Source organism: Crocodylus siamensis, chromosome 5 (assembly GCF_052110815.1).
Source record: "Crocodylus siamensis isolate JL-2025a chromosome 5, ASM5211081v1, whole genome shotgun sequence".
NCBI classification, from domain to species: Eukaryota; Metazoa; Chordata; order Crocodylia; family Crocodylidae; genus Crocodylus; species Crocodylus siamensis.
This window is the reverse complement of record NC_143399.1, coordinates 122,419,208-122,440,205: the sequence shown is the minus strand read 5'-3', so window position 1 is coordinate 122,440,205 and position 20,998 is coordinate 122,419,208. Positions and strand designations below refer to the sequence as shown.

General features: G+C 40.0%; 1 protein-coding gene across 3 annotated transcripts in view; it reads right to left on the bottom strand.

Annotated features, from left to right (window-relative positions):
• Positions 1 to 20,998, bottom strand: part of ELMO1 (engulfment and cell motility 1) — a 450,632-nt gene that overhangs the window by 273,657 nt on the left and 155,977 nt on the right. For all 3 annotated transcript variants that reach the window (XM_090050152.1, XM_090050153.1, XM_090050154.1), the window contains 4 exons: positions 13,173 to 13,272; positions 4,595 to 4,746; positions 3,890 to 3,968; positions 439 to 489 (listed from right to left, as the gene is read on the bottom strand). In XM_090050152.1, coding sequence (XP_089906278.1) covers positions 439 to 489; positions 3,890 to 3,968; positions 4,595 to 4,746; positions 13,173 to 13,272 — 382 coding nt within the window. The remainder of the gene's footprint in view (positions 1 to 438; positions 490 to 3,889; positions 3,969 to 4,594; positions 4,747 to 13,172; positions 13,273 to 20,998) is intronic.

The window sequence follows — 20,998 nt, the reverse complement described above, 5'->3', positions numbered from 1 at the left end:
CATAGTGGCTGATTTGGTAAGACATGCAGAACTGTGCATCCTTGCATGCTTGGTCGTTGGTTCAAGCCCTGTTATTAGAAATGCATTACTAACACCAGATCATTACACATTTTTGAAACCTTTTCTGGTTTTCATGATAGAGCTCACAACCTCCATGAAAAGAAGAGCCAGAGCCTCCCTCTTCTTCCCCCTCCTCCCATTCCCAATTATTACTTCTTGGTGGTGTAAATGCCAAATGTACTCAAGCTGGGAAAATAACCTCTCTCACAGAAAAATTTTAGCTTACTCATTAGCAGATTGACTAGGGTAGCAAGTCAAAAAACCATAATGAAATACAGAAATAGGTATGTTTATTCTTTCACCTATCAAAAAAATTGCACTTGGGTTTTTCTTCATGTTGATGAATAAAATCTTTCAAAACTTTACGCTAATACTTACTGTTAAGATGATTGAACGAAGCTGTTTTTGTGCCAAAATGTTTGCCATCTCCTGTATTGGTAAAACATAAAGATTTAGCTAGAAGTATATATTTCCATGCTGTAACCACAAAAAGGCTGACTCTCTTTACTGATGTGTTTTACTGTTGCATATTTTTAGTGCTTGTCATCAAGACGACAAATTGGAGGTCTGAACTTCATGAAGTTGGCATTTTAGAAGTATCTAGATTCCAGAATTATATATATATGGAAGGGGGCTCAGGGTATTTTTATGATTTTCCATTTGCGTGTTAGATGGCTCCATATATTTTTAAACCTATTTTTTTTCATAAATACATTATGTAATAATATGGGTGAAATCTTTTGCATTACTATTTACACATACATTGGGATAAGAAAGGTGGTCTCCATAAGAGATAACACCTCAGCGGGTTAAATCTAGAAGTCAAGAGACTCTCTCATAAATTAGAGGTCACTCCTTTACAAAATGCATCTCATTTGTACTGATATTTTGTATTTAAGAAAACCATTATGCTCACTAGGGTCCTATACAGATAAAAGTGACTTCAGAATATAAGTTGTTTAGTTTCTATTAAAATATAGAAGCTAGAAAATAAGACAATTGAGAAACAGAGAACTGCAGGAAAGATGCATCAGCAAGTTCAAAGCAGCATAAACAAAGGTACTAGAAGTGTTAGAAGAAAACCTAGATGAGAACAAAGAGAGAATATTCTAATTTACAGTGAGAATGTAATTAAAGATGCTAACAGTTTTCTCTTCATCAAGCTAATGGCATTATGACAAACAGCAGAATTAAGAAAAGAAAAAAGTGGCGGAAGACCAAAAAATGGTTTTTTTTATTTGCAAGAGTCTGCTAACACAACAGACCATGAGTAGAGCAACCATTCAAATTATAGCAATGCTTTTATTGATGCTTTTTAGAAAGTACAACAGAACTGCAGGGGGAGTGCTAGCCTTACAATGTGCTTCACAATGCAGAGACTGAATGAGGCAAAAAACAGTTTAGTCAGAACTTTTGCCCACTATAAGTAAAAAGGCCATAGCAGGAATGCATTGAATAATTCTTTCCCCATTCAAAGGGAAAATCATGGAATGATTGCAAAAAACATGCGATAGCAGCACACCTGCTTTCGTTAAAGTTTGTTAGTTCCCAGATTTAACCCAAGGTGGAGTATTTTTTATTAGGTTCTTCTTTCTGGTCACTGCTTTTACCTTACAGGTTTGGGAAAATGTTATTGAAATAAATCATCAGGCCTCTTCAGTAAACCTGCTAAAATTTATACCTACTGAGTGGCTGGCTCAGGTAAAAAATATCCTGAGGTCTTTCATCTGGTACTCGAATAGTGAAAAAAGTGAACAAGATTTGCTAGACAAAAGTTCTCCACCTAGTTCTCTGCAGCATCACCTCCATAAATGTGGACTATGAAGAGAAAATATTACACTTTAAACAGTTTTATTTAAATGTGTGCTTTGTGTTTCAGACTTTTACTATAGCAAGAACTATTTTTCCCCTAACACTACTTATTCTACTGTGATTAAGAAGGAGTTTTCTTTTTTTCATTTTCCTTACAGAGCCAGAAAAAGAAAGGGGAAAAAGCAATAAAAGCACAAAAGCATCTAGCAGCAATTCAGATCTGTTCCTTGATTACAGTGTAGCTGACTACAGTCTTGGATCCTCATAAAAATGCAGTTTACAAGCGTTAGCCAAAGCTGCTGGCATCATGCAGGATTTTGATATACAACTGTGGACTGCAATCCCTTTACAGAACCTACAGTGAAATATTCAGACAATTAGTATGCGTTTCCTACATTCTCCAGGTCACAGCACTGTATGTGATTGCCAATTAGGAAGAGCCAGGCAGCACTCTTTTATAGAGCCCAGTATAAATTCTAGACTACAGGCATGAGAATTCTTATTGAAACTCCTTCGACCACTGTACCTGTATATTTTCTATTTTTGACAATATAATTTTTCAGTTCACTGCTTCGCACATCAGCTAGTTGCAGTAGGTATTTGACCTGCAAATCTTAGTCCTCATAGCAGAACATTAAATTTGCTGAGACTGTATCACCTCATTATTTTGTTCCGGAGAAACAGAATGCAATAACTCAAAGTCAGAAGAAACTTTTGGATGTACAACCTAATGCTTAAGAAGATACAAAAAGCAAGATGTTGTCTACTTTTAGTTGTTAACGGTTTTGTGACACTTTCTGCAAGTATTTCAGGGTGTTAAAACTTCAGCTCCATCACTTTTGATGGAGACACACCTGAGACACACCCTCCATATGAATCTGTTGCTATTTTTTTCCTTCCCGGTATGTAATAAAGGAGAAAAGCAAAGCTGCACTGCAATGGTAGAAGCAGTTTAAGTGGGTGAAAGGAAACTCCTGTACCTATGACCAACCTCACAGGGATGTTGTGAAACTCAACTGGCATCTACAAGGCACTATATATGGAATGACTATGTAGAAGTACTGATTTCAGAAGCATGCAAAGTCACAGGTAAAATATATGAAGGTGCTTTTATTCCTGGAAAATGAAAATGGCATCTTTTCAGCTTGAGTTCTACCTAAATTTTAGGTTTCAAACATGGAACTGAACTGTTAAGAAGCAAGGACCAATAGATTCCCCTTTTAACAACGTGAGATCAGATCCTACAACCACATCAAGTAGAACTCATTAAAAAGGAAAGTATTTTAAAAACTACCAAAATTGTTTCTTGTGAACATTTTCCATATTTTTCTAGTCTAATATTTTGATTTTATTTAAATAGATCTCCTTGGTTATTTCCTAGCTCAGCATTGCTGAGGAATAAGAGATGTAAAAAACAAAAATAAACCCCAGCAACAAAAATATTATATTTAAACTGTCATCTAAATGAATAAAATGGCTCCCTTATGCAATACATTCACATTCTTAAAATAGTTCTATTTGAGGCTTCTGATTTTTGGCATTGAGTTAACTAAGTGAAACATTACTACATTTAAGGAACTCCCATATGACAGGATATTTTCTTTTAAAACTCTGGTATGAAAAGGCTTTCACTTTTGAAAAAAAAAAATCACAAAAAGGCAAGGGTTTGCTGGCAAAAAACTCAGTGCACCAACTAACACAGCCAGCCTCACAGCAGCAAATGGAAATATATTGTGTGGTTTTCCTAACACTGTCAGTACATTTTACATTGCAGCAGGAAGCAGCCAGAAAAGCATGATTTGCCTCTTGTTGATGCCCGTGCAAGGTAGAAGTAACTGCATGCAAGTGAATGAACTCTTTACTAGTGTAAAGCAAGTGTGAGTGTGCTCAAAATTAGCCCCTTCCTCAGTTCCAGCCAATAACAACAAAAGGGCATGAGACATAACAGTGATGAATGTAAGCAACCAAAAATAGTCAGCATAGGCCTGTAGATGTACAACCAAAACCCAAGACTCACCTGCCTCTTGTCATCAGGTGCTTTGAGGAAAAGTGCATTTATGACTGCAATGGTATATGTTTGGATTTCTTGATCTGTCCTATATGGAACAAAATGGTAATAATAAAGGCAGATGACATGCACACAGATATTCTTCCGGAAATATTTCTCTGGGAACAACAGTATATTAAACTGTAGTGAAAAGATGTTTTTTAAACTAGCCAGATAGCAAATGACTAAAATATTTTATTTTAACTAGACTGAAAGCTCCTAAATTGTGTTGCAACAAAAAAAAAAATTACCCAATATGCAGGATCATGGAGGACAGGTTCTACCTAAACTTCCATTACTTACACAAGGCACAGCCATATTTAAAACTCTTTCCTCTTTTATCTGCATTCAAAAAGGGACATTGCTCAGTTTTCCAGAGAATGGTAGGTAAATGCACCTATCTATCTATTAATCAGTATTTCCCACCTTAACTGGAATATCATCTCTTCATTTGGTTTCTCCCTTTTGTTCAGCCTTGTAAACAGCTACTGCATAGTCAGTTTGGTCAAACCCGGTTATACACAATGAACAATATTACAGGATTGGTTACAAGTTGTTCAGTCATGATTAACAGATTAACTAACTCTATTGAGGGGGCTAATTTATTTTAATATTCATTTCTACCCCTAAAACACTGAGTTTACTTGAGAATCAGACAGTATCCAAGATACTCACCCCTGAAGATGTGGGATTAATTGGCCAATAGTAATTTCTTGTGCTACTTTTTGGTATAGATCATGGCTATTGAGCACCATGGATTCCAGGATCGCTAATGACCGTTGCAAGATAGAGATGTCTGCTGCAAATTTGTTCACATAACTTGCTATCTGCAAATGTAAATACACAGATAATTCATATCTTGTTATGAGGATGGGGAAAAGAGAGAAGGGGGAAACACAAGGTTCAAAAGCAAAGGAACTGTTTATGTAGCAGCAACTTCTTAAACATACACGAAGGAATACAGGAAAGTGATCAACCAATCTGCTCTCTGAAATATGAACATTCTGTAGCAAATATTGATTCAAATCCCCAGTTTCCTCCAGCTATTTCATCAAACATTCAGACATCATATACAAAATGAATCACCATCAAAAAAGTTTTTTTTTTGTGGGGAAAATTTTAGAGAGAGAGAAGAGATTTTTACTTTTTTTTACATTGCTCATAATAAATGAGCAATGTGGTTATTTTTCTCCAATTTCTTTTTTTCTTAATAGCACTATGACTGATTAAAGCAACTAACGGTCAGAACATTCTAAAGCAAGAGCAAACTCCCCAGTGAAAGCTGCTTCCTTTTAACATAACACACGCACATTTCTCTCACTGTCATGATAACAATTGAAAAATTCTACATGCTACAACTTACAAATCAAGGAACCAAGCCTGGCTCCAGACAATGTTTGATAGTACAAAGTTGTTAAAACATTGTTAGCTCCCCACCCTTAGTAAATATTTAATCTCTGCTTAAACTAAAACAGTTGCCTTGGTTTTGTGCAGTGTGGTCATAATACCCTTTAGCAAGCCATATAAAAAGTTTGGCTATGCAGTACAGCACATCAGAGTGTACCATACCAGATACCCCTGATGGTACACTGTGTACACAGTCTTTAGGAACATTGCATTCTGCTGAGGAGGTGTTCAAAAAGTTCCCCAATTTCCTAGAATGCACTGACAAACATGTCTTAGCAAAACAGCCCATGTGGAAATACAAACGAGGCTTGGGTAGAAGAACAGCTGTTCTGTAGCTATATACTAAATATTTCAGCTTTAACTGAATGAGGTGTCTGCCTTGGATTACACAACTGCAATTAAAAGCTGCTATGAAGGGCAGAATCTTAGTTTAGTGCTTGCGAAATTTTGAGAGGAAACAGATGTGGAAAACCTGCTGTTTTAAAACTTGTGTCACAGACTTAGAGACAAAAGGAAGGGAGAAAAAATAAATCTAGTATATGTGGGAACTGTCCCTGCTGCTACAGACTCCTGTTCCTCTCTGCATGTGTTTTAGCACTTGCACCTGACATAGGGAGTGTCCACACATGCAAGCACATGCACTTACAGCAGCTGAAATAGAAGCGGTGCAAATTTGAGCTGGGGTTTTTTGCCTCAGCACACATGCTTAGACATGCATTTTGTTGTGGTACAAATTGTGTCACTTGGGGCAAAATAACCCTGCCTGGCTCCTCCCGGATCTACAGCCAGGGGGAGCTAGAGCCCAGGGCCAGCACCTGTGCTGTCCCCAGCAGTATAAAAAGCTGCCCTGTCTTGGCCCCAACAGTACAAAAACCTGCCCTGACAAGCAGCTCAGGGCTACTCACTCTCTGGAACTTCTGGGGCTCAGCCACTTGGTACCTGGGGACACTACCCATATGCCAGGTGGACTGCTGCAGCAGCACCCCAAATCCATTTTTAAAAATATCCCAAAATCCATGTTTTTCCATAATTAACATAAAAGACCACTCTACACACACACACAGAGCAATCAGTTGGGCAATGTTTTATTGGTATGTTAACAATGTTAAAGTAATGTGGAAGCCTACCAGTGTCTCTATCATCATGATAAAATAAATTCTAAAAACCTATGTGTGTTGAGGTGTACTTTTGGTTTTCTTTGCACATAATGGGTGTGTGATGGGGGGGATGTGGTGTTTGCAGGAAGGGGTTGGGAAGGGGTGTGAGGGAAGGCAGGGGGGTGGGTGGCGGGATGTGGGTTGGTGTTTGGGTAGGTGTGGGGCAATTGCTGGGGGAACTGTAGATGTGGGGAACCTTGTGGGGGGGCTGCTCAGGAAGGGTGGGTGAAGCCCCCCCTGACAGGGCCCTAGCTCCCCCCAGAGGGCCACAGCCCCTATCCCCTACAGGGCCCCTGCCCCACCACCCAGGGTCCCAGGCACCCTGGAGGACCACAGCCCTTCCCCCCTCCCCCAGGGACCCAGCTCCCCCTGGAGGGCCCTAGCTTCCCCACCCAGGACCCATAACTTACCTTTAGCAGCAACAGCAGGAGGTGCTCTGAGCCATGGCAGCAAGACCCAGCATGGCACACAGGGACTGCGTGCCAGGCCCAACTGGGTCCTGGGGCCTCTCTGCTGCCGGGCCGGGCCCTTGGTGGCAGGACCTGCCACCCTTGGGGCCCCTCTGCTGCCCAGCTGGGTTTGACCCTTGGTGACAGGACCCAGTGCAGTGCACAGGGACCGTGTGCAAGCCCATCTGGGCCCTGCCAGCCCTGGGGTCCCTGTGCTGCCTGGCTGGGCTGGGTCCTTGGTGGCAGGATCGGGTACAGTGTGTAGGGACCATGTGCCAGGCCCATCCAGGCCCTGCCACCCTCGGGGCCCGTGCCACCTAGCCAGGCCAGGCCTAGGGCAGCAGGACTGAGTGCAAGGACCACGTGCCAGGCCCAGCCAGGTGCTGCCACCCTCAGGGCCATTGTGCTGCTCAGATAGGCCCAGGCCAGCAGGACCAAGTGCAGCATGTGCTGGCCGGGCACCAGGAGCAGCCCCAAGGCCGGCAGGAGCTAGCAGGCATGGCACGCGGTCCCTGTGCACCATGCCAGGTCCTGCTGCCCCGGGCCTGGACCAGCCAGGTGGCGCAGGGGCCCCAGGGGTAACAGGGCCTGGCTGGGAATGGCATGTGGGGACTGTGTGCCGTGCTGGGTCCTGCCGCCCTTGGCCCAGCCCGACCAGGCAGTACAGGGACCCTGAGGGTGGCAGGACCCAGCTGGGCAAGGATCGGGGAGGGTCTGGGGGGCTGGTGTGGGGAGGGGCCAGGCAGGGATTGAGGGGTTGGGGGCCTGGCGGGGGGAGAGACTGAGCAGGGCAGGGATCAGGGGGCTGGGGGAGTGGGCAGAGCTGCCGATCCCTTACTCACCGGCACTGGAGCCCTGCTGCTGAACACACGACCTTGCCAGCCACGTGTTTCAGCACCAGGGCGAGGGGACAACCTTGGAGATGCTCTGGTAGCACATGCGTGCTTATCTGGACATGCCCATAATGGGCAACATTCCTCCTTACATAGCAGTCTGATCACTGACTCAAATGTATGAGGTTAAATGATTAATACATACATCTGAGTTCCTCAGCTCCTCAGGAAGGCAGTAAAGAGAGTGTAGGCCCTTTTAAATTGTTTTGCATTCAAGTGAGGGGAACATAAGTGTGCATGATGGAATTTAGATCCAGTAGTCAGAACGCAGATCAGCATGGCAGGAAGTGACCTTTGTAGTCATCTTTGTAAAGTATAAGGAAGTATCAAGAGTAGGAGCAACAGCAGTGCTAGTAGCCCTTGCCTACATTAGGATTTCAGCCATTGCTGCAAACTGCAAGTGATGATGTAGTTTATATATCAGTACAACAGAATATAGCCTGTTCCATTTTACTGTAACCTCATTTTGAAATCACAGCAATTCAAATCATGTTTCACTGGTGTAAATAATGAGGCATTTGACCTAGTCCAGCTATACAGGTAGGTGAAATTCCAATGAAAACAAAGTCTCAGGCAGACCTATTAATTTTTGTATTGCCACAAAGGGAGAGTTGAAACATATAAATCAGGTTTGCCCATTTGCAGTCACAGACTGCATTAAATTATGTTCCCAATGCTCCCTGGGGGACAGGCAACTTGCATACACTCTTCAAAGCCATTCGTATTCATGCTGGCCAGAAATAGCTGCTGCTCAGTTGTGAATCCTGAACTAATGTATTTTCCTTTTCCCCTTTAAATAAGTCATGTCAGATTTCTAGGACTAGACAAGGAGAATAAAAATAAGCAAAAAACAAAAGCAGTCCTCTCTATTAGGATAGTTGAAATTCTGAATTCACCAAAATATCTGTCTGAAAACAGAGCTGTCTGAGTGTATACAAAATATTCATCATATGGTTGCCACTGTTTGCTGAACACAGCGTGATGACCACTCTGTACCTAAAGATGGGATTTTGGGGGGCAGACAGAGGATGTAGTTTGACAAATTCAAAGCATGTGGAAAAAAATTGCTACAGTTATCAAAAATGTTGCTTATGCAAAGCATATTATATAAAACAGTAGGTCCTAGTGGAAAACATCAAACAGAAAATAGGCAAAAATTTCAATTGTTTTTAAATTTTCAGTAAAAGCTTGTCACATTGCTCTAGATTACGCATGTCGGGGAAGGATAGCTCAGTGTTTAAAGTCTCAGCAAGACAGTAAAACCATCAGCATCCGAATAGTCCTGCTGAGGTGTCTACTCCATCCTGTTTCAGTGGTGTAGATTGTAGCCGTGTTGGTCTAAGGACATAGACAGACAAAGTTCTTTGGGTAAATCTGGTATCTTTTATTAAGCCAATTAATCTGCCCTGTATAATGAAGACTTTAATGTCTTGCCACAAGGCACACAGAAAATCTGTAGCAAATTGGATCACATCATCTGAACCACTGCCCCATGGTTTAATCCCATCACCAGCTATGGGGGAAGGGAGGGAAACCCCCACAAAAGAAAGACAATTATAACAGAATGGTGACAGAAAGCAAAATGCATCTGGTTCTTTAAACAGCGCACTCTTCATTAGTTTCCTGGCCTGGAACATTTTGATGTCATTGAAGGGATACTGAAAGAGACCAATGCAGAATTGTTCTCATGCCAAGTCTTACTGCCGAGCAAACTTTTCAAGCATGTGCTTCATTTTATTTTATAAAGGACTGTTGTGCCAGTTGGCACAAGATAAGCAAACTGTGAGTTGTAAAAGATACGGAGATATCTTCCCTGCTGCTTGGCCAGCTGAAAAGAACTCATCTGTCAGTTGGAGTAAAAAAGAGAAGTGGATGAAGGGAAATGATTATTAAAATCCAACACTGGAAGAAACCCATACAAAGCGTAGGCTGACAGGTGCTAAAGTATGCACTCCATTGAATGTCATGCTGCCGTTCATTATAATTATTAATTTGGTCCCGGTCTGGTAGGGAAAGGGTAGGAGCATTTCTCAGCCCCCTTACCAGCACCCTCTGTGACTGAATCAGACCATCAGCAACTTTAAAGGGCTTAACATGGGAGAACAGAGCAGCAGGTTTCAACGACAGAGAAAATTCCACATGAGTGCAGAGCTCTTTAAATATTTTGCCAGATCAACAGAAGAGGCACTTTTCCTCTGTTTCTACCCTTTTCCTCCTTTTTTTGTTTTCTGTCTTCTCAATGTCTTTCTTCACTGTGTTTGTCACTGCCCTGATAACTTTTTCCTCTTTCTCCTTGCCAGGATGATGCAACGAAGCATTAGAAGATGCAACTCTACTTTTTAAACGAGGCTGCTCAGGGAGAGTTACTTTATACAAATGCCAAGTACTGAAAACAATGGGGAAGTACCAATTTCAGGAGCATACCTACACATTTTTCCTGTAATTACTTTTACCCTGAAAGCAAAAGATGTGACAGGATTGGACAAAGATATCTATGATAACATTTAAAAATCCTTCTGTGGTTTTCATATACAAGTATTAATGGGCTCCTCCAAGCCAAAAGCATATACTGTACTTGGTCTTGTCCTTGACAAAGTGTTTATGAACAGCTGGGTTTTTTGAGGGGAAGGGTGTTGGCAGGGAGGGGGGGTTGTAAAAGGAAATTGATAATTTTATTTGGAAACCATCAAGTTGGGGATTTTTTGTCTTTTTTTTTTTTAAAGAAGCAAAATATGCAACACTATATACTCAAGATATGTATCTATACACACTTATCTATAAATATTTATACACAGCAATCCAAACAGGACACTCCAGCAATTCCCTGAAGAAGTTGCTGCAGGTATGTCTACACCACCACAGGCCATGCCAGGTTGACAATAGACATGCAGTGAAACACACCAAACTCACTCCATGTGTTGTATGCTTCAAAGAGATGCAATGTAACACCTTTACTGTGTCACTGAATATGTTTATTGGCATATGACTAGGGCAGCACTAAAGGCAGATATATTACATACCTTTTGGGTATACTGGGCACACATGGGAAGGACAGGTCATGCTTCCCTAGGATATTCTCTAGTACATGAAATACAGACCAAATTAACCCCATTACCTTCAGTGACGTTCCACAGGACCAAAAAACAAAAAAACCCCCCAAAAAACCCCACAAAAAACTAGGCTTAGGCCCATATTTTTTATAAACCAACTATCCCAACCTGAATTAGAAGTTAATTAAAGCTGGGTGCATCCACACATGCAATTAATGCAAAGCAATAAACTCCAGTGCATATCATGCCAGAGTTTATTTCTCCTGGGCGGTCCATTTGAATGTTTGCCCAGATCCACAGCATGCTGAGCTGGGTCAGAGCAGCCATAGCTGGCAGGAGGTCCCCCCAGGGGTCAGCCTGCTAGCTCAGGGCTGCTGCCCACTGACTCAATGTGTTGCGGAGTGGCTGGCTGGGTCATGAGGGTTTCAGTGTGGGGTACTGAAGAGTGAAAAACTGAAGCAGGGTAGTACTGGTATTTATAAGCACTACCCTCCTTTGGAGTTTGTTTACTCTAGCCTAATGAGGTGCATGTGTAGGCGTGCAACATTTAACGAGGAGCTATTTAGTCAACTCCACAATAAATGTCTTGTGTAGACGTGCCCACTGAATGCTAAAATCCTAGTTCTGTATGTTGCTTTTTTACTTCCATCTTGGAAACAAACTTCCAAGTCCATCTTCTCTTAAGTGATAGTCATTTTCAAACCAAATTTAAATTGCAAACACTACCAGAAAAATATTTATTTGGAAAGAAGAGGATAGAAGAGCAGGTCTTGTTCCATGGGATATTTTAATGTTATTGCTCCTGCTGCTATTTCACAAAAATATTTTTAGTCTTAGATTTCATAAAAGCTAAATTTGTGACCCAATTTGTCCTGACAGCACTTTAAAAGAGACATGGTCACTGTAATAAAAAAGCCCCACACTTCTGCCTGCTTTCCTTAAACTATGGGGGCACAAGTGACACAAGATTGTCACAAGTAAAAAGGATTTGTGCAGAAAAATGCTCTATTTTTGTCTCTTCTATTAGTGTATTTTACATTCCTTTTTATAACAACTTTTTATTGTCTAGCTAGTTTTTTTGTTTGTTGGTTTTTTAAATTCTGGGACAAAAGACTTTTGAAAATAGGAAAATGTTAGAAAATTACAGGGCTCTCTGTTGAACTGGTGTACTAGATTCCCAAATGACTTTTAACTCACTTTGCAAACTGACCAGATTTTATGTTAATAGTCTCCATTTATAATACTCCCTCTGGGGAAATAGTCTACCCAACCAAAACAAAAAAATAAAAAAGAAAGCATTCCAACACTGTTCTTGATTCAAGTAAAAAAGAGCTTTATCTATACTTCCATTAAGTGAGGTTGGTATGAATCACAATTTCATAATTAAACTAAAATTAACTTCATTACTAGGGAGTTGCCTTGATTTAACGGTGTCAGTTCCTAATCTAAAATGATTCCTGGCAGATGTCAATTTAAACATGCAGTGGGATATGACAAATTTTATCTCAGATCTCAAAAATAATTCATCCTGCCACACCAGATATTCAAGATATGGCATGGCTGGACACACAGTTTTCAAGATCTGGGATAAAATTCCTCAGATCTCATTGCATATCTGGATCTTTCAAGTCATACTGAGCAGCTCAATATTAGGAATCAGTCTCCAATGCTGAGCTTCATGGCACAGCTTTAAACTTGCAAATGCTTGAAAGACCAGGGAGAAGCTCCCATATCCTGGACTCTCTGTGCACTAGGAAATTTAAACAGGCTTCTGGGCAGTCCAGCTACAAGGAGCAGCTCCAGGGCAGGCTTCATGGTAGCCCTTTAACATGCCACACGTGCAAATTAAACCATGATAAAAAAAACACCCACAAAGATGCTCCATATTAAAAGCAGATCATCATTGTGACTCATTTGCCATTTTTATTAGATGATAAATTGGTTAAATTTGCAGCATGTTACAGTTAACTGTACAATTAATGTAATATCTTTCAGGGGTCCTAAAAAAATCAGTAAACTTTTTCTCATATTGATAACGTGTTAGAAAGCACAGTGGAACTCACCTTGTTCAACCAAAACCTAGAGCGACACACACACACTGAATTCAGTAGAAATCATATCAGAGCTACAGTAAAAATATATTATAGCTTGAAATACCACCATCGATCTCCCCACTTTCAGAAACAGGTTTTTGCCCAGATAATTATGAGCTAGTTGAAAAAAGAAACCCTCTCCAAATTATTAAAATCTACAGATAAATGGACATTAAATGGACACATTCTCAGATACAAATTTACCTTTTTGATGAATGCCACAGAGAATGTATCCCATGATACAATCCCATGATCCATCAGCTCAACAAAGGCAGTCAGTGTAAAGGACAACATGTCTCCAAAGCTAGAAGAAACAAGATTCATAACAATTACCAGCAATGCAGCACAGTTAAGACAATGGAAAAAGTGGCAGAAAGCTTTTAGAAAGGCAAGACAACGAAGCCAGGTATGTATTAAGAGGCAGCAGCAGAGTGAAAGAGGCCGTGCAACAAAGATGCTCCAGAACAATTTAGCATAGATATAAAAAACTGTCACCTGAAAAAGATACAGTTCAGTAAGAAAAGCACCCATCACTGGGAGAAAACTTCATGCAACACCCAAGGGAAAAGGAAAAAAAGAGTCAGCTAGTACAGATCAAACCTTTCCATCATTTCACAGTATAAGAGCTGAGGGAAAAAAGCTAGCTGAGCTGTCTATTAGCCAATTATGTGGACACTCCCATTTGACATCATCTTGCTTTCATGCCAGAGTGGCAAGCATGTTGGCAGCAAATTAGTAATTATTAATGCTTTCTATTACCAGAAAAAGACTCACAGTCTAAATATTTTTTATCTTTGTTGTGCAACAATTTTTCCAATAATCAACATTTAAAAATCTATTTACAGGAGGAGGGCATGTATCCAAGCTGCCTAAAAGGAAAATAATACTACCCTTTACTCATATCAAGTAGTACCTCAGAAGCAGTCTAGAGCCAAAGCTGCAGCAATTTAACTGAAGCTATACTGCTAAACTGTTTTAGTGCAACCAGTACAAAAGGCTGTGCGGATGTTCAAGCTGAAATGATAAGCCTAGTTTATATCTGTTCAATTAGGCATGGGTTTAAATTGAACCCAAATACCACACATTTAAACTGAAGTAAGAGAGTAGCTAGGAAAGGTTTTTCACCATTTATTAGCAATTTAAAAATGGATTTTTCAAGTCCAAGTCCATCAGCCATTCCCCTAGTTTGAACAAGGCTAAGCACGGAGTGATAGGAATCCTGTGCCCTATATGATGGGATTAATGTGATTTAGACATTGCAAAGTGCATAATTAAGAGATTTACTGGTTCAGATCTACCATATTCAGCAGAGTGCAGAACTGAACCTAATACCCAAATAATAGTGAGGAACACAGCAATTCCTTACCTTTACAGGGTAAGTTAGTTTGCAAACCCTGCACCAGCCTAGGACAAATCTGCTCAAAATGGAAAGTTATCTTGGTACAGAGGGATACGAGACAAAAACTGTTGGAAGGGTCATTGTTGCGGCCATCACTCATCCTTTACTTGGAATGCTAGGAACATCAGTCTGAATCCAGAACTAAACCACTTTCAAAAATATAAAGCTTTCATTAGATTCTGAAGTTGAAAAAATTGAACAACATTAAATTTTTCAAAAAATTGGACAACAGTTTGTTCTGTTAAATTTGACTAAGTGCTTACATTTTCAAAGCTGGGAGACACTTCATTTAAGCACTAGGCATTACAGCTCCACTAGCCTTAACATAGTAGTAGTGGTATTACACTGCTACTTCTTTTGCCCTTTTCGTTGTATAGCCTAACATTAAAATGGGACCCATTATCAATGACTATTAGAGATGGGCTAAATTACCTATAGAGACCACAGCCATAAGTGAGGAGCCCATTTATTAATTATTTCTGATATTATGTATATATTCTAACTGACAAGCCCAAGTTTTTAATACATTTTATCATATTATTGATATTATGACTTAGATTAGGTATAATGTATATAATTTGTCATTCATTAATAAATTAGGGGGAATTTTCTCCCTTTTTTTTGTTACCTTATCTACCATGGGTGCCTTTATAGAAACTAGAAAACCAGCAAAATAGAGAAATTGTATCACAAATAAGTTGAAACCAAGTCATTGAGGGAAAAAAAGAGTTGAAAACTTTGGAGTTTCTGTTCCCTTCGTTAACATCTAACTTGATGTCAGGATGTAATTGGCACTGGGAAGAAAAATATCATTGCTAAGGATTCAGGCCACCTACCTCTTCAGTTCAGGCATGAAAACTTACAATGCTCATCTCCAAACTTCCCTCCAAGTAGTACTCCACTAACACTGTGGAATATTACATTTAACATTCCTGATATTTCAAGCAAAAGTCAAGCATTATTTTTTGATGCTATCAATCTTTTTCAGATCTTGCTACTATAGCAAAAAGAAGCAGATGCAAAACAATTTTAAAAATCCAGTAGTGAGCAAGGATGATTACTGGCATCCTCACAGTGCATCCTGCATTTTGGGAATCACATCAGATTAAAAAATCTTAAATGACAACACAGTTATAGCTGTCATAATTTAATACAAACAAAACAGCTGAGATGTGCAAGAAACTTCAGTGCCTGTCTCCTCCTCCTGCACCTTTTCCTTGCTGCACTGAGGATACTCTGGTTATCAGGTAACTAAAACTAATGTCATGAGAAATGTTAGTTTTCCAAAAACTGTTTCCAAAACACCATCCATGTCCTCATATCAGTGTACCCCAGTGAATTACAATGTCTGGAGCCAACTTAAATTTCATAACACAAGTTAGAAACGACCTGCTCAATAGGACATCTATGGGAATGTCAAGAAAATATATTAAAGGGTACTCTTCTAGTCCTAAACTGAGGATGTAACAATATTAGTGTTGTTTCCACTAATTAGTTATATATTTGGTATAATAAGGACTTACCTAACATGAGGACAAATCAGGAGAGAATCTGAATTAACTAAGTTTATGGACCCAAAAACAAGTTACTTCAAAGCAACTAGGGTGTAAACCTATACCACAAACTACTTCATACTAGTGTACATACATGTGTACAGGCTAACAGGGTTCTTTGGGTAGATGTGATATCTTTTATTAGATCAACTAAATAGTTGGAAAAATTGTTGTTTTCAAGCTTCCAGGCACAAACACCTTTCTTCAGGCATATAGCTAGGGACAGACATTCAAAACACCTGAGACTGAATTGATTGAATCTTTGCAGGTTAGTCTAACCTGGCTAGGCTGAACTGGTTTGTAACCATACAGACATTCCCTCTGGACTGAGAAAATGTAGGGATATGCATGCAGTAGCTCAGGCAGGAAGCTGGGGGTGCTAGAGCAGCCCTCCCTCTCTTCCAGTGCTGAGCTGAGAGGTGGTGTGGCCAGGCCCCAACAGGATGCTGATTAGGGAGGGGTGCCCCCCCCAATGCTCCTGACCAGCCCAGCAGGGAATTGATAACAGAGCATTTATCAGCCCATCAAGAAAAGCCTCGCTCATTCAAGGCCTTCTTAAACAAACTTTTTCCAGGGAAGGAACAGAGGGACATAACCAATCTGCTGATTAGCTCCAAAAAGCCCTGGCCTGTCTGCCTTACACAGACACCTCACATCAGCTAGCATACCACATGCTGGCTACAGTCCTGCTGTGGGAGAGGGGAGGGGGAAATTCCTACCTGAGCAGGGAGTAGTTGGGGGAGGTGGGGGCATAGGGAAGCCAGGCAGACCCTGCTGTGCCTACAGCCTCTACTGGAGCTCCAGCCAGGGAGCAGAGGGGCAGGGCCAGTCCTCCTGTGGAGCAGAGAGCCCCACCCAGTGCTGCAAAGCATCGGGGATGCTGGAGGACTCTAGTTTAAGTTAAAACAAGAAGAGGTCTGGGACAGACATTGCATAAACCAGTTTGACCCAAATCAGTTAAGTCTGATACTACATTCAACCAGATTCATCTCAACCCGGTTTCAGTTATTTTCAAAGTGGTTCATGTGCACTGAATGTTTGTTCTGTTACAGGTTTAAACCAGTTTCTGATCACTTAAACTGGTTTATGTGTAATGTCTGTCCCTAGCCATAGAGCATCTCCTGTGTATAGGCCTTAATTTGGTTTATTCCAGTTCCTTTCAAATTAATTATTAAAAGCATACTAGTTATTATTAATCCAGACCTATCTGCACCTGTGGAAAGTGAAGTAGGGGTAAAGTTTGGTCCCCAAAAACATTGGTAGTGCTTTGTTTAATAAACCTGTTCCTTAACCATGAAGTGACAGAAGGTAGAAGCTTCTACCACAAAACTCTCGACCTCCACCAGATGTCACTGTAGCATTGTTGTAAATAGTATACTGGAATAAAACTGTAATGTTGGGGACTGACCAAGTAGAATTAATAAAAATCCGAATTCCATATAACATACATCAGTAAAAGCATAATATTATCCAAAAACCAATCAGCCAAAGGTAAGTTTAATAAAGAAGCATCGGAAATAGCACTGCCAAGCAATGAAAGCAATCAGTTAATCAGCAAGTTAAAATAGGATCAGTGTATTCTGGATCATTAATTTAAGTTTACAAAATGGCAGTCAACTTTTGCAAGTGGAAATGGACTTCAACTTCCAAACAAAAATATTAAATTTACTTTTGGAACTTTATGTTAAAAATATTAAATTTACTTTTGGAACTTTATGTTACTATATTCACATACATATAGACTCACACATATGTTTTCATACTATTAAGCAAGACAGGTAGTATCATCACTTGTGGAAACTTCATGGTAATCCAAGTTTGTTCAGAACAATAGTAATTTAAGAAAATAAATGGTAGGCACCATTCAACCAGTGTTTCATACTGAAACAGAGTAGGAAGATAGAATCCTCTTGTATACATATTAGTACCAACATCTCAGACATATTTAATACCCTGAGGCAAAACTCTGGAAGCATCTGGTCTCAGTGGGGTTAACACCAGAGCAGGATGAGAGCTCTTTTGCCTAAAGGGTAGTGCTGGCACAGGGACAAATAGGCATAAATACACTATGAATATGTTCTAACCATCAAAGAAGTGAAGTTTTGAAAAGGCTTCCTATAGAAGTGGGGGCAAAAATACTTAACTGGCTTTGAGATGGAATTTTGAAATGATGTGGTGACCCAGTAGGTCCCCTCTGTCCTATTTTATGTTCTTATGACTTAACTGCACAGTTCACAGGCCTTATTCTTTTCTACTCTGTACCCTGTGTAATCAATTGGTTTCAAAACAAATCCTAACCTCTACCGAACTGGAACAGGAACACTTCACAGAAATACTTTATACAGGAGAAAATGACTAAATGGGCAAGGCAATTTTCCTGCAGTTATCCCTGCAATATATCCAACTGGATAAGACCAGTAGTGCAGCTGACTACAAGCTAGAGTAGTAGCATCTCACACAAAGTTATAACTAATCCTTGTAATTCAACCAATACAGAACCTAGCTGAAACTTTCAAGGAAGCTCTATCTGTTATTTTTTAACTCAGCTAAAACTATGGACACGTGAACAGAGAGGAAATGCTCAAGGCATAAACCAAAAGCTAGCTGCACTCTAGCAGCTGCACACAAATAAGCAGGCTTTGCATTTAAATGCATCAGAAACTATCAGGCCTTGCACTGAAAGATACTCATTTGAAAATCTGACAAATGTAGCCCTGATTCTTTCAGGGTTAAATGACACTATAGGGCCAAGACCAAAATTACTGTTAAGGGCAGTGTCGTGTGTGCAGTTCTTAAAAAAAATAAATAAATCAGAGCAGGTTGACTTGCCAGTGTTAATCAGCTTTTCTGTGTACACAAGTCCTTAACACAGAAAAAGGAATCACCCTTATACTAGTGATTTGACTCCATGATAGTGTTCCATTTGAAGGTCAGTGTATATTGCTGTTTTAATGGGAACTACTTTTATCCCTTCAAAATGTTAGTAAAGATGCTCTGAAAATAAGAAAGCTGCCAACAGGGCTGATTAGACACAGGCAATACAATCCACTTTAAAAAATAATAATTCAGAGAAGAAAAATATTATATGAACTTCTCAGGGCATTGGAATATTTTTAATCGTGTCACATTCCCTAAATAAGGGCCTTGTTACACATTCATTTTAGGCAGCTCCTGGAGCTCTTAAGCCCTGTATTGTCCACACACTAATACCCGAAACTAGTTTTAAGGCATGCTTTAGGTGGCTTAAAAGTTAAGTCACTCCATGACCGGTTTCTCTTTGATCTGTGTTACTCAGCTTGTGTTGCATTAATGTGTGGCCACTCCCCATAGATGAGTCATCCAAATTGCAGTCATCCAGCATCCCAGGATGCAGTGTTGCCTTCCCCACCCTCCTGTTCTGTATGAACAAACTTTCCACCTCCTGAACTCTACTCCCCAGGGGGAAGTTCTGGCACCAAACCAACTAACCCTCCAGTCCAGAGAACATGCCAGGATTCTGGGGACCTCTGATTTAACTTAAACCAGCAAGGGTTGTGGGACAGATATTGCATAAACCAGTTTGATCCAAATCAGTTAAGTATGATACTATATTCAATCAGGTTCATCTCAAACCAGTTTCAGCCATTTTTAAACTGGTTTATGTGTACTGAACATCTGTTCTGTTACAGGTTTAAACCAGTTTCTGATCACTTAAACTCGTTTATATGTAATGTCTGTCCTTAGCCCTAGTGGCAAGTCACAGCTGTGCAGGTGGGGGACAGTCAGAGGTTTTTAGCCTTAAAGTGCAACTAACCTGGAGCAACATTTGAGCAGCTCAAAATACAACATGTAACAATGCCCTAAGCCTGTACAGGATACTGTCAGTGATAAAATGAAGTAGTAGTATATTATGAAATAGCAAGCCATCCTGTTAAGCAGATATGACTCTCTGCTAAAATTAGTTTTTGACTACTTTAAAGTCATGAGGATAGGAAGTAGAGGCTGTAAGTATGAAAAGGGTAATTTTTATAGTGAAATCTGGCTGTTAAATTTGTCTCCAGATGTAATGCCTACTCCTAGACCTCGTCCTATCAGGTGGATGGCTAAATAAAAACTGCAACAAGCAGTCTGAATGTGCAAAACAAGTAGGCCTGTATTTGCTCGGCAGAAGGCAGGGTAGAGTTTCACCTTATAAACAAAGTGAAATCAGAGATGCCCAAGCTTTTACAAGCAACAGCTATGATAGCATATGAAAGTGAGCCATTACTCATTAAAGCTTATGAATCTTTGATTTAGGTAGACTACTCTGGTGTTTACCTTAGTATGTACTGACATACAGAGCAAGTTTCTCCTCTTCTTAGGATATTAAAAAAATTTTCACAAGTGTATTTTATTTTCATTGACTGAAACCCATAATGTAAAACACATTAGGTTGATGTAAAATGGGCCTTAAACTGTTGTAGTATAAATGCATGAATTATCAAAATTCAATGGAGCAATCTCCTCTTCCCATTATATCACTATAGTTATACCAGTGTGGATTTATTTACTGTAAAAAGGATCACTCCTACAAGTTAATGTGATTACTTTGTAGATAAAAGTTATTTACATTACAGGTCATCACCTTGGATGAAAGTCCAGAGTAATGCTTTAGCCCTCTTGTAGGGACCTGTTTAGATGCCAGGATACACAGTCTAATGTAAAAACTGGGGAGGAAGTGCAGAATTAGAATCTTTGCCAAAACTTCATGAAAATAGACTGCCAGCTCGGAAGCAGATTGAGGCCCAGGAAATGCAACTGACTCTTACCATAACAGCAGCTCTTACTCAAATACAAGTGAGAAGAATGAAACATCTCCATGCATGAGAGTCACCCTGTCAGCAGGAATTGTAACTCCTGGGATTTTAAGCCATTCTGACAGCCTAATTATTTCATTCAGAATTATTTTATTTTACTGGTATTTTATACTGGAACAAGAAAGGGAACTCAAATATATTCAAGTTTGTTAATGATGATTGGGGTTTTTCTTCAGTCATTTAGAAATAACTGAACTATAGATGGACAAGAGTTTTCTTAATGACATTTTTGAAATGATGAGT